This window comes from Hetaerina americana, unplaced genomic scaffold, assembly GCF_022747635.1.
Source record: "Hetaerina americana unplaced genomic scaffold, ioHetAmer1.1.p SCAF_8, whole genome shotgun sequence".
NCBI lineage: Eukaryota > Metazoa > Arthropoda > Insecta > Odonata > Calopterygidae > Hetaerina > Hetaerina americana.
Genome location: NW_027287427.1, coordinates 71,059,970 through 71,077,860, shown reverse-complemented (window position 1 = coordinate 71,077,860; position 17,891 = coordinate 71,059,970). Strand labels below are relative to the sequence as shown.

The window sequence follows — 17,891 nt, the reverse complement described above, 5'->3', positions numbered from 1 at the left end:
TGGCATCTTCGTGCCGATGCATTGAACTCGAATCATCAGTTTGCGTTGAAAAAAGTGGGTAACTCCTCTCAAACGAAAGCATTAGATTTTCTCGTTTATTTTTTTTCAATTGGTATTTCATATTATGATATAATTCACAGAACGCAGGGGTAATGGATGCTTGGCATTATAAGTGGCAATGGCTTTTGAAGGCTGTGGTGGAGGGCCAATGTGTTAGGTTAACGCGGGAAAGGCAGGAATAAGAAAATGCACGTTGGACGAAATGAGGGAAGGGAGGGAGCATGTGAAGTTAAGAGAATGGTTTATTTAAATGCAGGCTTTGAGAGTATTTATTTAGTAATGTGTCGGGTGGGACCTAGAATGTAAGAGCTTGCGAGATATGTAGCAGAGCTTGTGGGTTGGATCCGTCAAAAACCTGCCGTGACCGGTAGACTACCCTTTATTCAGAAAAGCGTTTTGAGAATGATGAAATCAATGGCCAGAATGGCTCAGAATTTTCCTTATTATGTTATGTCGTGGAAAAATATATATTTTTTGAGACGTTTGAATGTATTTACTATATAATATTATCAGCAGTGGTCTACCGGTTGAGATTGGTCTTGGGTTGGCCCATGGCTATATTTTTAACTTCCGACTTATAAAAATTACAATACCTTTGAATAAAAAAACCGATAAATGCCTTTAGATCCATGTATCTGTAAACCATTCTCTTGAACACATGATTCTAATTCTTGAAATTCCATGCGATATGTTTACCGCCCTCCCATGCCTAACATTCTCCACTCTTATCTCCTGCCTACGCTTATTTGCTTGCTACCTTCCTGTGCCTTTTATTTTCTCCATTCTTCTCTTCCCACACATCTAAAATGCCTTCAATCTACATTTAGTCATCCTTTTGCTTCGGCGACCAAGTTTCCGAGCCATACAAAACTACACTCCAAATCAGCCACATTTATAGCTTGAACATTCGTGGAAGTCCATCCAATGAAGCAGTTCTTATGCAAGTGAAAACACATTTCTCTTACTTGTTCAGTTTAAAAAAGTTATAATTACAATGAATTTTACATCTATTTGCAACTGTTTCAGTTATTTTCGCTTATTTTTGGTGAAACCTAATTATCGGCGGAAGTTTTTCACCCTGATGAAGGAAAAAAAAAGAAAACATATCAATTACACTTTTAAATTTTGTAAAAGACCATACTGAATCATTAACACATGATTATTCCTAACAACTGCCAAAAGCTAGGCTCGTTCATGAATTACAAATGTTGAATTTTAGTGTTGTCTTTTCTCGTTTTTCCTCTCGTTGGAAAAATTGCACCAATTGAAAGTGTACTTTTAGTTGGCATTTATACTCATCGCTTTACCATCCATGACCCTAGATACATAAACGATGTTAGCATTGTTATTTTAAGCTCTGTTTCCTCTTTTCAGTTATGCTCTCTGCATGTCGCCGTTGCGGAATGGTCCGAACTCTTAATCACATTGTCGATCGGCTACCCTTCGGCGAATTTGAATGACGAATTACTCTTTACTTTATTGTTACTTCTAAACACGTCCGTACACGACGAATAGAACCGGTGATTAATCTAGGATTTGCAGTTCTAATGTTACTTAAAACACTCCATCTGTCCCTTCATTCCACTTCCTCCTGCCTAGCTCAGGGGCAATCTAGAAAAACGACGACTTCAAATTTTAGGAAGGGAGGGCCGCGAAAACAAATGAAGTCTGACTAGAGGGAAAGGAAGGGTCCGTCATTTGGAGGACCCTCTTTGTTGAATACAGTTTTGGGGGCTTTGGATCCCAAAAATTTTAACTTTTCTTCTTCTTGCTACACAATAACATATCGTTGTGGTTTTACCGTCATTTGTAAAAAGGGAAGTTTTCAAAATCTTTAGCGATGTCGTTACAAACCATTATATTTTATACTAATTTAACCTTAACCATTCTTTAACTTTTCAAGAGTGAAAGACAAGCGTAATGGCATATGGCGTAACTATGTGGATCTACCTACTTATTAAATAATACAGTAACTTAAGTATTTTCGCGTAGGTAGATATTCATTTCATGTCATAGGTTTCGTTGAGACATAACCTGACCGGGTGATGTTGTGTTACAACGATAACTACGAAGGTCCGCCTACTTTGCTGGTCGTGAAATTAATGTACGTAAATGTTTGAAAATATTAAGTTACTGTGTTGTTTCATAATACGGAGGGAATTTAATTCGTGCTCAGTTCTGAGGCCAGAGGATATAAAAAATAGTTTATATTTGAATTTGTTTTAAAATTCGTAAATTTCTGTCGTGAAAATTTTGCAAGGCAATTCCTCGCAGCTTGTTTAATTGTTTCGTTATATTACACGTGTCCCTTGCAATTCGTTCAAGAAAATAACTCCATCTTTTAACACCACTGCAAAACATAAGTGTCGAACATGGCTTGTCGCTGTTTTCTCAATCAACCATAAAACCATGATTAATGCCATCCAATGCTGTTAATGAATATTAGTACAGAGAATGCGAATAATTTGTCTGTTACACTTGCTACATTTTATAAAATTTTACAATTCTCGGAGGGGTTTTCGACATGTTGGATATCCTTTTAAAATGGAGTCGGTGGCTGTCGAAAAAATGTCTGAAAAATGGGACGTCTTTTCTGGAAGACCCCCGAGGCCACAGCACGTATTCTTCATGTATCGTCGTGGGTGGGGAGAACGATAAGAATGGAACTTCAGTTCACTTTCCCGGGAACGCGTAGATGGCTTGGTTATACGACCCCACTCGCTCCCTTGTCGGAAATATCCATAAAACATCGGTGGATTGACATCATTTATTGAGTCGACAGGTTGTGCGAGACTTATCGCGCGACCTCCGATCTGGTCCGGATGGGGCGTATTCCATAAATTTGTCTGGTCCCGGGAAAAGTAATAAAAGATAATGACAATCATCGCAGGTGCAGGGATCGTAAATGTCGATGATGTTTTCCCTCATCGACACGAACAAGAATATCGGCCCGACCTTGTGGCTTGTGAGCACAACAGCGGAGAATACATCAGTTTGGAAGGGGGGAGGGGACTACCAGACATGTCTGGTCAAAATTGGTTTCTTTTTTCCCTCGTAGGGCAGAAGAGATTTCTACCTCAACGAGGCGGCGATTAATTGACAACGCCATATTTTAATCTGACATTTCCGAATTTCATATTCGCCCAAGTTGCAGTTTTTTTTCGAATTACGCCAATGAATTTCTGCTGCTATATCAATTCACTCGTAGAAGGAAGAATCAATACTTGGCGCATGCAAATAAATTTCCTTCCTTGCCAGTTGGGGCGATGAGACATCCATAAAGTCGAGATGGGTTTAAACTAATCTAGTCTCCCATACGATTCACATTCGTGACAATTCCAGTGCTTCGAGGTGGTCAAAATTCCTTCATTTGATTTTTTTAGGTTAGGTGCTTGCGGTTCTCCTAAAATACCTCAAAAAGTTATGCTATTGGTGGTGTTTGTTTTACTTATATATTCACGTCGTCTAATATCCATGGAATGGCAAGTTAATGGAAGAGAGAATAGGAAAAGTTTGTTTTAGCTGCATCCAGACTTGATGTTTCTAGCATTACGTGCAATTGAGGGAAACTATCAATTTAAGACTATTTTACCATTTAATATTTGAGTTGACATTTGACAATGATTTGCTACGTCAGGGTCATCTCTAGTCGGTTCGCCTCGAAAACAATGTGACAACCTATGGGTTTGGGTTGCCGATCCTTTATAGAGTCACGTCCTCCGTTTTAGGAGGTCCCCATAACGTGAACTACGCCACGAACAGGGCGTCTATTACGGAAATGTTCGATCAAGAGCCGTAGAATGAAATTTCGTTGGTTGTTGTCGCATTTCTGCTGTGAATTCCGTTCGGCTTCCTCGGCTAAAGGTCATTCGTAACCGAAATTTGACCGCAAAGTGCGCCTGTCCACTCGAAACGTTGGCCTGGCGTAGGGCGATGACACACGTAATGAGTTTGAAGAGGCAACATTCCGGTTCTTGTTACCACGCAAAAATTCCACGCTATCCGTATTTTTTGTCACTAATGAATGAACTACACGCTTCAAAATAATTTGGATGAACCTTCTCTGCGAGAAGGTCAGCACTTTTGTGAGACCGATCCACGCCATTTTAAACGGATGGCATTGGTTATCAACTGCGTCCGTGGATTTGGTCACATGATCCCTTGATTGATATAGATGTGCGAGAAATATCAGTCTCGTGGCATGGTCATGTTTTACGTGGTGGTTCAAAAGTTTCTTAGGTGCAAATATAATTTCGACACAATTTTTCTCAAAACCTGTCGAAGGCGTTTTTAGTTGAATGTCTTTCATTATGAAAAATATATCGATTTTTATGAGAGGAAAATAGACTTACCTCAAAACCTACTAAAGGAGCTTTAAAGTGATAACTCACGGAGAAGTAAAAGTAATGTTGTGTTAAAAGGGTAAAAGGGAATTTTAAAAAATGTTTTCAAGTATTAACATATTTATGTAGATGATAATTTGATTATTATTATCATTAAAATCTTTTGTTGAATTCAACCAGATTTCGATGGTGAAAAATATCTTGAAACAGTTTTTAATGATTTCAATAATCTTGTATGGAAAGGTATTTCACACAAATGTTGTTTGGACATTCGATTTAGGCATTCATATTTTTTCATTACATGCAGCGAATAATACTTCTGCCTTCTTTGTGTTTTCTTGGTCACGTATAACAACTATATTTAATTTTAACATATAAAAACATGCATCCATGAGGTTCGTTTCCATCCACGTTCACCTAATGTGCATTCCCTACATTGTGATGTACTTTGAATTGACAGGAGGGTGGTATCCGAGGTTTTCCGTGACCATTTTGTGGACAATAGTCCATCCAAGTTGAGGAAATAGTTCAGCCAGGCCATTAATCGTCAATCGACGATCACATCGCAGTTTTTGTTCCACTTGCGAAACAATTTCATCGGTCAGAATACTGGGCCTGCCACTTCGCTCTTCGTCATGTACATTTTTTCGTCCATTTTTAAAATCACGGCACCATTGGCTAACCTTACCTTCACTCATAACTATATGAATATGCCTCGTACATACATATATATTATTATTATTAGGTAATCTACCGGTTAAGGTAGACTAGACAAACTAGAGCTCGGTCATCGGCGAACCTAAGTGATTTTACGAATTTCCCGCCGACTTTCATCCCTACCTCAAGTTCTTCCCATGCCTCTTCAAGCATTTCCTCCACATAACCGTTGAACAGCAACGGTGATAATGGGCAACCCTACCTTACACCTCTTCCTAACACTGTCCATCCGGACACCCTGTTCCCCACTCGCACCTGAGCAGTCTGAGATATGTACAGGCTGCGGATTAGCCGCCTGTCCCTCCAATCTATTCCTATTTTCTTCAATGTACTCATTAGTTTTTCCCAATTCGCTCTATCAAATGCACTTATGTATTCATATTATTTAATGCTCGAAGCAAACAATTAAGTACATAAATGAAATGCATAATAATAAAAAAGTGTGCAGTTTGTTGTTCTATCCCGAAAGGTTTGGTCAAACACACAGGACTCGCCATTTGATCTGGTCAGCGGTTCCATTCAGGCATTGGATGGAAGCGCTGTTATTGGCAACCCGAATGTTGGCGATGTGCAAATTGATTAGGAGTGAATAGATATTTTGCGTGTAACCGCATCCCGAATGGGCTCATGTACGTTACGAGCCAATGCTTGTGGGTAGATTGCTGTTTTATTTCAATTGGCCCCGAACTGAGCCCTAGCTGAGCAATCACGTATCGGAGAGATTGAATGAATCTCGCTTCGGGCGTAAACTTTTACGTTGTGCGAGGTAAAAGACTGGAGGGTCATCATTTTAGGAAGGAGAAATGGGTCGAAAAGAGCTTTGGCACTCTTGATGGACGATGTCCCAATCAATATTTCGCCTGTCTGAATGAACAGTCCCGCCAAATCAAATAGTCGGGAAACCACGGCGGAGAACCGCAGTTTAATTCAAGTAGCTCATAGTTGGCTTCGAAAATTTCATCACTGTCCCCAAAATGATCCGAATATGATCGATGTTCCCCTCTGCCTGGTGTTAAACGATCCAATTTACAGTGCATGAGAGGAAGGTGGTTTGAAATCCGAGTGTGGGATTCAGAACGCCAGAAGCCATTGCTGGACAATGTGGATATAGAAAACATCCTTGATGAATGGAATATGCCTCAACCTATCCAAAATGCCCTTCGACTTATCCGTTGTGTGAGAGTCGGCTGGAAATTGAAAGGGACCGCTCCTTCGAGGCGAGGGAGTCGGCCTCGCCGGAGAAGTTTTTAACCTGTGGCATCTCCATTGAGAGAGAGCGCTGGAGGAGGAGGAACTCAGCCGAGGGTGAAACTCTGATATAGCTGGATGGATATTGATCGAGCGGCAATGTGCATGAAAAGAAGTTTGCTCTTCAGCTATCGACTGTTCTTTCTGGATGAACATGCCCCCCCCAATCACTCTCTCCTCGAATTCAGTCCACTGAAATCTTGTCGGACCGGGGTCATCGAGGGTTTATGATTTTTCTGATTTTCCTAACACCTCCTAAGGGAATGCGAAAATCTAATTTTTATCTCTCAGCAGTCATAAATGATTGAGAACAAGTATCATTTCCCTGTCCATTTATTAAGCGTAGGGATGTTTGATCTGGGCTTCTGTGCTCGTTTAAAATTGGGCGGAATCCGATAAGTTGGCGCGAGTTTTGAAAATACAATGAAAGTTTGTAGAAATCGAGTATAAGAGTCAAATTTACGGCCAGGGATGTGCACCTATTTCTCAAAACTCCTATACGGTGCGGCAACATAACTTCCTTTTTTATAGGGTTTTTCCTTTTGAAAAAAGGAAGTTATAATGCTGCACCCTGCATTTACGCCTATTTTTATGCTTATTGGTTACGGGTTAAAATGCAGAAATTTCAAAGAGTAAAAAAATAATTCACCTTGAGCGGGATTCGAACCCGGGTCCCTTGTTGTGTGGAGTTCGTCCGTCACTCCGTAGGACTCCAGTAAACGTTGCGGTCGCGGCATATCCCGCAGTTCTTTGAACTTATTGATTATGCTTGTGTATGGAGTTATTCGAATGAAGTGCCCTCAGATTGCACCCTCTCGGAACAGATTTTACGTAGCATTCGTCACTATATCCAACGGGACCATGTGATTCATATCGTATTTTGATCGGTTTATATTTCCTAACTGTCGTTTCCGTTCAGATATCTCGATTGTCTTTCGGCCATACATGTATTCGAGTGACTACGATGGAATATTCGAGGTCCGAATTTGAAACTAAAGTTTTCCGTTTGCCTCGCCTCTCTTTTCCTTACGAAATCTTAAGATTCGGAAAATTTTATCTTGGTTATTTGTTTACTTGTAGTGAGTCTCTCTTATTATTTGCGGCGCCACTTGTATTCAATCTTTAAGAGGATGTGAGACGTAAAAAATTCTCTACTAAGGGTTAAGCATTGTCTATTTATTTGTCTTCAAGTATTTACATCAACAGCTGACATACAACTCTACCAAGGAATATCCAGATTGTGATATTATTTAAGTGCTATGCTATTATTGTTCATACACGTCCCGCAAAATGTCACAATATTCTACTTCAAGTGAGGACGAACATAGTTAGAAAGCGAGGTCTGTTAAACATTTATGTACGGCGGCTCCTTAAGCATGCCGAAGACCGCAATAGTACTCTAAAAATGTAGGTGGATCGGGGTATCATTTCGGGGTGGATTTTGTCAAAGCATTTACATTTCGCGAACATAATCTTCTTTAAAACATGTTAATTTCATACTCACCCTTCTTTTTTTAGTATTAAAGAATATATAGTTTTTTTTAATATTTTCGAGTATCAACAGAGTACTTGGTGTTGAAATCCTACCGACTTGAGAGCGTACAACGGCCGAGAAGAACGCCCTCAGCTTCTCGGATAATCGAGCTGTTTCAAAGCACCTGGTGATGTTTCGATTTGATTTCTCTGAGAAGGCAGTCTCATAATGACGTAGAGATTGACTGGAGGGGGAAACGTTAGTTTGCAACGAATCATAAAAAAAGCAGAGTTAAAAAAACTGCGTTGAATTCTTTCGTCGATAATTAACATTTACACCCGCATGATTTTATCCGTCGGCATATGTAGCCAAGTGTAAGTCGCCAGAACCTCCTGCACTTCCTTAATCAATTGCACGATATCACTGAAATGTAAACTTTTAATTGGTAATTAATTTCAGTAAAGAGAGAATATCTTCACCTTGTCTGTCTCTGAAGGACAATCGTTGACGAGGTGTCTGGGCGGGAGTAGGCGTCACGGGCCATGCCAACGAATATTCCGTCTTAGGCAGGTTTATCATTGTTCATGGATTTATTTTTGTTGGAAAATGCAACCGTAAACAGGACGCGGAGGCTAATTCATTGCGAATAAATTGTTTCACGCTGAAAAATGTACGGACCAGGAAAAGAAATAGTAATGAGTTTCAAAGGAAAAGGCTTTTCGGAACGCTGATGGTTTTTCTAGGCGTCGCCGTCGGGAATTTATCGTATGGAGTTTGCTTTTCGCCTTTTAGGGGTTCAGATAAAAGTTTGTCTCCCTCCCGCAAGAGGTGCCACAAAAAATGCTTCCTCACATCAAAGGTTACACCTTTTACGAGGGCTTTTCTCGGGATCAAGGCGTTGATGACGCGTACCGATTTTAATATTTCCGCCTTCGGCAGATTTCTGCCATATGAGGATTCCTCTTCCTCTATTTCCACTTTCTTCCTGTATGACGAACTTCACTTCACCTCTGTTCATTCGATTGACGGAAACGTTTTCGTCATCCGTGGTCAACCGCCAAGCATTCCTTGTGGTTAAAAATACCGCCGGTTTAGTTCGGTATGATTTTTAATCCACGCGTGTTTCATAATTCTTTTTGGAAGGCGTTTCAAACACGCATCCGGTGGAGTGGGATTGTTGGCTCTCCACTCAGTCGGGAAATGCTCAACAACTCCAAAAATATATACGGAAAAATGACGATTATTTAGGGAAAGTCCCGATTACGAAAGACGAATGGGGAATGCAGTTTACTTCTCGTCGCGAGGCCCGTCAACTTAAAGAAATAAGTCTGCTTGCGAGTCCCCAAAATTCTTCAAAGTAACTCTCTTCTAACTCGCATGCCGAGTATCGTATGTAGGTATTTCAAAATTGCCATCTCGCCGTTCCAGTATTGCCATCAGCACTCTCCGTAAGTGCAAACGGTCAGGAGTTGTCGAAAGACTTGAGAGAAATGGGACAGGTGTGTCGATCCAAGACCAGCGCGGATGCATGTCTTATAAGAGGAAATCGAAAACTACAGTGGGAAGGACTTGCCACGCCCAGCATTGGCATGACCAGCGATGATGAATGGTCCGCTGTACGTTCCTGATCAGATTCCAAATATTCGGAAGGAAATTCTAGGAAAAGAGTAATAGTTCGTCGGTAACGGGGATTTGGAAAATGAGAGACCATCCCTGGTTCCCTTCTCCCCCGAATTCGTCGACCCTTTCTTCGGCTTGATGGAAGTTTTCGAATGAAATAGGAGGCCCATACCTTCCCGCCGCACAGGTTCACTCCCGGAGGTCGTAACGTTGGGATGGAGGAAGGGGGACATGGGCAGGGAGGCCATGGAGAACGAGTGAGGAGTATGAGGAGAGAGGGGGGGGGTTGGTAAAAACCAAGGAATACGTAACCAGTGCCGCTCTCACTCTGTTGTGTGTGTAGCGTGCGCGAGCATGCGTTTGTAATGTAGCGAAGGCGAGGCGGGAAAGCTATTGTGATTCGGAGCACTCACGTGCGCATCGCGACCTTCACTTGGTTCCCAAGAAAAACACGGAAGGGGGAGGGAGAGGCTTGGTGTGGTGTGTCGGAATCAAAGATGGCGTCCACCTACGCTAGGGCGTTTTCCTATTTTTTTCTCTACGCTCTGCTGTCGGTTCAGGAATGGGATGTAAGGAGTAAAAGGGATGAGGTGGAGGAGAGAGAATTGGAAGGAGGGAAGGATATTATTGAAAGAGAGAGCTCTGTTCGGGTCTTGCTTTGAGAATCTTCTCCCGCCCTTTTCCCCACCATCTCTTCCCCCTCCTCTCGCCCCCTCCCCTTGGCTAGTAGAGGAATTCCTCGACAGGGGGGAGAAAGTTGAAAATCGCTCGCAGAGAGGGTGGGAGGAGAAATAAACGTAGAGAGCGTGCGCGACTGAAGGAATCCCATGATCCCGCGCGTGGCTTAGCCACTGGAGGGAAAGGATGGTGTGTTCGCGTTTTTTCCCGGCCCGCGCCTAATTTTGGGATAACTCGCTTTGGCCCATGTTTATTAATGTACTGTATTTACGGAAGTGCGGTCGACGGAGGCGGTCTTAAATTTTTTTGGATCACCGAAATTTGTCAACGATAAGGAATATTACAGTGGGTTATTTTCTTAACCAATACGGGGAATATATTGTTTAACTCGTCACGCTCCCGAGTGACAAAATATCAACTCCCAACTGAATGCATTTTCGGTTTCGGAGGGATTTCCGTTCACAGAGAAATTTTTGTGAATTGTGTTGTGGATCTCAGTAACAGCGACTTAATTACTTTAGACATTGACTGCTCAAGAAAAATACGTTGTCATATGTAATGTAATATATATATATATATATATATATATATATACATAAACTTGAAGACGAGAGGCAAAGTTGAGATCATTGGAGCCATTAGAAATTGGTGGCTATAACTTTCGGGGACGAATTCACAGAAGGAAGAGAAATCGCTTCAGCATTGATGTGAACTATAGACGCAAATGAATACACAGTTCATCATCCCGTCTGGCGGAGAGGGTACTTTGTACACGTCGATTGCCCTTCGCGCTACAGCTAAATCTACATGCTGCCCCAGTCCATCATTGTAAAGTAGTTAAAGACAATGTGACAATGACCCAGTAAGAGTTATAATAATGGCTATGATGTAGACGATATAATTCAATATTGACAGTGCTCAAAATTTAAGCAACAGTTGACTTTGATTTTTGCATATAAAGTGTGGAATCACCTCTGCCAAACACCCTAGCGGCGAATGCTTGCAGGGTACGATGTAGATGAATGTAATGGGGGCGTCTTTGATAACAGTTAACCTCGTCTTTACTTTTCATGAGTAAAGTGACATTTTACTCCGGTCAGTACTGTAGTTTATTTATCTCTGTGGCCTACATATTTTTCTGATCCCTCTTAACTTATTGCGTTTGTAATTATTTGATGGACTTCTACGAGTAAAGCGATATAGATATGAGAAGTAATTTTTATTGTTCACGAAGTTACGGATTAAGTTAAACGGATATTAAAATTTTTTTGCATTGATAGCGCTCTCTTGAAAGGTATGTTGCAGTCCCATTATGTGCTCATAATTTAAAATCTTATGGATTTAAGAATGTATGCGGATTGAAAAACTTCATTTATTTTAGTACCCTGAAAGCCACTGCTAGGGTGTGTGGTAGGGGGTGAATACACACATGACTAATTTTTACCCGAATATGACCCTACCGCGGTCGGACAATTTTATTATGAACCCTTATCGTTCGTGGAAAAAAGACATCTTAAATCTGTGTGTTTTACCCTTAATTCCCTAATTTTATTAATATTCTCTCTCCTACCGTAGTACGATGGGGGTAATGATACATTTGCAACATCACTGCTAAGGAGGCGTCCTTGCAATGGGTTTCATATGTAATTTAACCTTCGCTCTGTGAGTGATTCCCAGCCTAGCTGCTCTTAATATTTTAGATACTTGGGATACGCTCTAATATTTTGAATTTGAAGACTGGATTATTGTAATGCAGGTGGTAGAGTACAGTTTTGTGTTAGACGAGACTGAAAAATTTGACAGAGCTTGGGCATGCTCGTAGGCTCTTTCGGAGAGGTATCTTAACTGGCAGATCACTCTGAAGAATAATAACTGCAATAATTATAAAACTAGATATGGTTTTGTGTTGCAACCGTTCAAATAAATGGTTGAGGGCGCGGATTAAACTTACTATCCCCCTACGCGTGAAAATAAGATTGTCTTTTCGCGAGGGGGGATTCAAACGTATTGGAGCTGAATTCGTCAGTGTTCGCACACCGGGCGAATGAGTCAGTTAATGATATTCGGGTTGCGGGCTTCGAATGGAACCAAAATCGTGAGGCGCAATGCCCCTCACCAGAGGTGCTAACTTGAAGAGCAGTGTCGCATACGCTTTTTAATGCGCCGCCTCTTGATGCTAGGCCTCGGCTGTACTTTTTTACTCCCCTCTCATATGAATGAAGATAATGATTCCTCACCCCCCCCCTCCGTTCGTCTCCCCCTGCCTCTTTCTCCCGCTTGTTTCTCCCCCCCCCCCACCACACCCACCCACTTGGCACGGACGAGTAAGCGCGAGGTTTTGAGTCATGTTCGAAGGGTATTCAGGCATTGGTCATGGCTTGCCTCACACTCGACGCATAATCCCTCCCTCTTAACGCTTCCATTTTCGAACTTCATAACCATTGAGCGTGTTCCCTTTTCTTCATCCGGAAGAGTTGTCCCGTGACGCGCAGGTAACTCTTGAACGGGCCATCTTCTCATCAAACCTAATGTAAGTAACCTCTTTGTTTCTCTCTCTCATAGATTCTTACGGTTGCAACACGAACTGCGCATTTCCAAAAAAAAACCGAATTTTTTTTAGCATGGGTGAGAAGTTCTTCGATCTTCAACCAGTTTGTAGAAGTGGAACATCCATTTCGATAGCCAACACTGTCATCAATTTCTTAAGGGAGAAGTGAAGGCGAAAGAATCATCTCACTAGTAACCAACACAATTGGAATCCGGCCCTCCATTAATTTCTTTAGGACTGGAATTAATATTTTTCTTAAAGAGCCCATGTAAACAAAGCACACGATATAAGTATAGGGTCTGCTTGATATCGGTTTTAAATTATTTCAGGAAAAAATGTATTCATCTGTTTTAGCTCTGCCTTTAACGTGCCAGCCTTTTGTTGCGGGTTCCAATCTCGCCTATTAATCAACTTTAATTTAACTTAAATTTGATCTCGTCCATTAAACAAAGTTACGTCAAATCGTATGGTTTGGCCCTTGGGATATATGGCGATTGCAGCAGATTCAGTTGTCTACATCCGAAGGGGAGCACATGGGTCAACAAATGTGACGCAATGGCTGGTTTAATCACAGTGTTGTATAATGACCTTTCAGATATCTCTTGGCTTAACTTTCAAAATTAATAATTGAAAAAGATAGACCGTTTCCAGCGCAAGGAATTGCGACGTGGTGGAAGGAATTCATGCTTGCCCAATTCTTTTTAAATTATTAATAAGGGAAATTCAAGGTTCTTGGCTTGAACTAATGAATAATTCCTTTCACATAAGTTTATTCTGTTCTTTTCTGCCACCCGCCTAACACCTGAAAGTGTTTATGTAGCCTACTTGAGACTTGCTTTCTTTTTTTTATTGTACGATCTTTTCCTCTGAATCCTTAAGCGGCAGTGAAACTTTCATGCTGTCTTTAGTAGTATCTGTTTTCAGTACGTAGATTCAGTAAAGGTAATATCCGGTATTGAAGTACCCAAGATATATGAATTTCATTTGATGCTGCATGTTTAATGGTTGAACATTACCATCTAAAAGCCGGTCGGATTAGTCAAGATGAACTTTTGAGTTAATTCGGATATTGCGAGTTCGAATCACGCTTTGGGCGAGAGGGGTTTCTCCAGAGATTTCGACCGACTATGGTTACCTGGGTGAGGCTAATTATAATCACACGAGTGGAATGAGAGCATTAATCATCGAGAAGACAAACGGCCTTGTCTCTTAGAACGTTCAAAGTCTAAATTTTCCAGTTGGTTCGGGCGCATTATTCACTCGAAACCCTCTTCGTCGCTTCTTCTCCGGGCGCCTTCTCTTCAAATTTCAAACGTAATCCAAAGCTTCACAAAAATAAATGTAGTTCACTGACATTGACGTCGTTTTTGACTGGAATGTGTCGAAGGAGCCCTTTCTCGATCGATATCCATTCCGTTAGTATTTCGCGAACGACGCAAACACGCCAAATTTTCACGCGATAATTAACTCCGTTCCATCGTCATGCGAATGTCTTTCGCAACGTCTCGACAAAACATGACTACGATGATTCGATATCAATACTTCGAATCATCGGTAGTATTGTTAACTACTTTAAAGCTCGTTAAAAGAAATACTAGATAATTTTCGTCATTTTACTATAATTAGCTCAGAGAATTCTATATCACCCAATGAGGGAGGTTCTTCAATATGAACTCTTGAACGGCGTTGGGTCCATGATTCCATTCGAAGCTGTTTTCGGTGTATTTGAGTTATTGTTTTAAAGTAATCCTTTTCCACGTATTTTTATTCTCTTGTTTACAGAGTAATTCCAACGTTCTAAATTCCACCATTTTTATATTCGGTTCTGGTTAGGATAGGTACATGTGTTATGGAAAAAGCTAACATACATTCGTATCTCACCCCACCTTCAAAATTGCCTGCTTTTAGGAAATTAGACAAGATATATGCTAACATATTGTAGTTATATCCTTTTGTAAAGTGTTTTGTTGTTGGCCATTAATCATTCTGTGACCCATTTGACCAACTATGCTAATGACCTATCCTGTTCGCTGGTATCGTGAGGTAATGAGCGAAAGGTTATTTCATGATAAATTTCGTGATTCATTTAAGTGGACTCTTAAAATTCTAATAATCTTACATTATGACACTACTATTGCCGTTAATCGTTGGAATTTCTCCATCGCATAGATGAAACGCAGCAATTCCACAATTAATATTGACGACAATGCTTTTGCCACTGTGCCTCATCATCATCAGGCGTGTCTCTTCTGTGCATGTACGTATACAGCAACGGTACATCACCCGAATAGATTCCATAGTTCACAACGACAAGAGTCTACCATTTCGTGAATTATCTCTCGTTCATGTAGGATATATGGTAATATGAATGGCAATCATTTTCGATCGACACCTCGGTTCGTCAAAATTATTCAAATCATACGTAGGGGATATGAAAAATATTGACTAGTGAATACATCGCCAAATCGTACCGACCTAGGTTTATAGTACGCAAAAGGTGACCAGGTTTTCCCATCGTCAACAGTTTGGAACGTCCCGTCGTTCCACTCGGACCCAGATTGAAAATGTGCCACGGGCAGTTAGGAAAGTTGGGGCTATTCGTAACGATTTCTCGAACATGTCCCTAACGATTTAACACATAAGCATTAAAATGCCTTAACATTAAAATTAGTCCATTTAATTTAATTAATAAAATATCATTTTATGCTTAAAGAACGAATTTATGCGAGCTAAAGTTACCAATCTTAAAAAAGAGCATAAGATTACCATAAGCAGGAGTGCCCAGGTTTTTTCGGTGAAGTGGTCCATCGTTCTGGTGATAAAATCGAAAGTTGTTAACTGGAAGACTATTCAGTAAGGAATAGTATTTTTCGAGCCTCAACAATTTCGATGTTTTGACGTAATAATCTGGATAAATCCAGACTTGAATGTACGATTATTTGAACATTGTCGAGGTCATGACGTGAAAATCTCAGTATTGTTGATGGACGGCAAGTCTGTGAAACCTTAATTAATAGTCCCCACAGATGTGAAGAAGTATCCTCTGTGTGCAAAACGTGGTTTACTGAAACGATTGACCAGCGCAGTGGAAACAACCGTCAATTCAGATTCTTCCTCCATCGCAGGACTGCGAAAACCTTTGACTGAAATGAAGGAGCACACCAAAAAGCTTGAGGATTCCTTATCCACAACATTCCCAAATCCTTGAAACACTACTTTTTCCAGCCTCTGCCGCGCGATAAGCGGATCATTACTGATCAACAGAGGTGCACTGCAGGAAATGGAGAAGTGATTTTATCCAGACAGCGTATCATTTTAGGTTCCAGATTTGCATTGACATTGCAATGAGTTGAATGCGTGAAGAGTGGACGAAGGCCAATTTAGTAATAAGGCGCACCACTCTCGCTTTTCTTTTTCAGTCAGCGGAGTCGACGACGTGTAAAATCTGTCCTAATAATTCAGTTAAAATCACGTTCCATTCACGCGGAAAAGTTGCTAACGCAAAACCCATCGGCGCGAACTTTCCGAAAAAATATGGCGACACCGAACTTTTCCAATGGTTTCCGCAAAAATTAGAATGCCATAAGAACGACGCTGATTTGATACGTTACCTGATATTAATTGAAATTAATAAGTTCAGCGTTGTCATGTTTACGTGAAAATTTCTGCTCCGCTAGTTGTCTATGCTAAGACATTGAAAGGTAGCAGAGTATCACCTGGTGTGGAGTTATGGGGCGAATATTTTCCCAAAAGGTATCATGCAATGGATTCATACTACGCTAGCTAGCTTAGTACCTAGCGCGTTACAGTTCCCTACTATGCGTTTCTTTCCTTAGAAGACTTTCCGCGTATTGGTGAACTTGTCAGTCTGTACATCCTTCGAGAGATACTACGGCGTCCACCGTTGCCAAATTTCACATGACATCAGACTCGGGAAGCAGATCAGTGTTTCTGATAGGACTGTAAAAACAGTGAAAACAATTTCAGCTGAAACTTATTGAATTTCATACGCCGCCCGTCGAATAGGACGGACTAGCGGACCCCGTGGCGACGACGTCCTCCTTTTCCATCCACCCATAATGGTGCAAAAAAACCTCAGCTGTCGGTCGCCACCCCTAATGACTGCTAAAACTACTAACTCGAAAACTTTGGTAGAAGTCGTGTAGTCCTCATTATGTACTTGGCCGACGTGATACTCTTCCTTTATTATACGGGTGAAAACAGTGTGTTCGTAATAGGGATTTCAGATCATACTTAACTTAGACCCTTAAGTTGTAGTTGGTTTTTGGGGCCCTCAGCCTAAGTTTTGTTGCGATTTTATTGCTATATATCAATTAAAATGAGATCATCCTCCCAAGTGAGCTTCAAAGTTGGTATCTAACGCCTAGTATGGGGTAATTTATATACACGGGACCCTCCGGTCAGCAGTCCAACGCTCTACCCACTGGACTACCGCGACCCACATATAAAATATATATATATAACACTTTTTGAAAGACTCACGGACGTGAATAATAATGTATAACACTTAGCACTAGTGGACACAGACAAAAACACAGAAACACACAAAAAAGAGACTCACTATTTTTCGAATTTTCGGTGGTCGTTGCCACCTTTATCAAGGAGGAGAGGGACAGAACTGAAACGGCAGATTCGAAAAATAGTGAGTCTCTTTTTTGTGTGTTTCTGTGTTTTTGTCTGTGTCCACTAGTGCTAAGTGTTATACATTATATATATATATATATATATATATATATATATATATATATATATATATATATATATATATACTCATATATACAGAAACAGATATAAGGAAAAGGGATAGGAACACATATAAAGGACGAACACAATAGAGGTGGGGAAGGCGGAATCGACGGATCACAAGAGTAAAAATATTTCCTCAACCGGGACTCGAACACCGGATCTTTCCACTTGCCGGGCGGATGCTCTTAACCACTTGAGCTATCGAGGATAGTCAATTTACCCTGAGATCCGTGGGTCTAATATGTCGCCAAGCGCCCCGATTCTTTCAGCCAAGAGATGGCGTCAGGGGGCAGTTTCACCCACCAAAGGAGAAATAGACAATACACAAGGAAAGGAAAGGACAGTGGGTTAGAATTCATACAACATCATACAGGAAAGGAACAGTGCGTTTCGTGGCACGCATAGCCAGAAGAAAGAGATGAGCCACATTGACCAA

At 41.0% G+C, this 17,891-nt stretch overlaps 1 protein-coding gene across 4 annotated transcripts in view; it reads left to right on the top strand.

Annotated features, from left to right (window-relative positions):
* Window positions 1–17,891, top strand: part of LOC139697770 (tetraspanin-11-like) — a 230,638-nt gene that overhangs the window by 194,598 nt on the left and 18,149 nt on the right. For 2 of the 4 annotated variants that reach the window (XM_071596610.1, XM_071596609.1), the window contains exon 1: window positions 12,519–12,670. The exons of the other annotated variants lie outside the window; for them this stretch is intronic. In XM_071596610.1, the coding sequence (XP_071452711.1) occupies window positions 12,669–12,670 (2 nt within the window). In that variant the 5' untranslated portion in view covers window positions 12,519–12,668. Of the gene's footprint in view, window positions 1–12,518; window positions 12,671–17,891 lie in introns of those variants that run through there. 4 annotated transcript variants of the gene reach the window in all.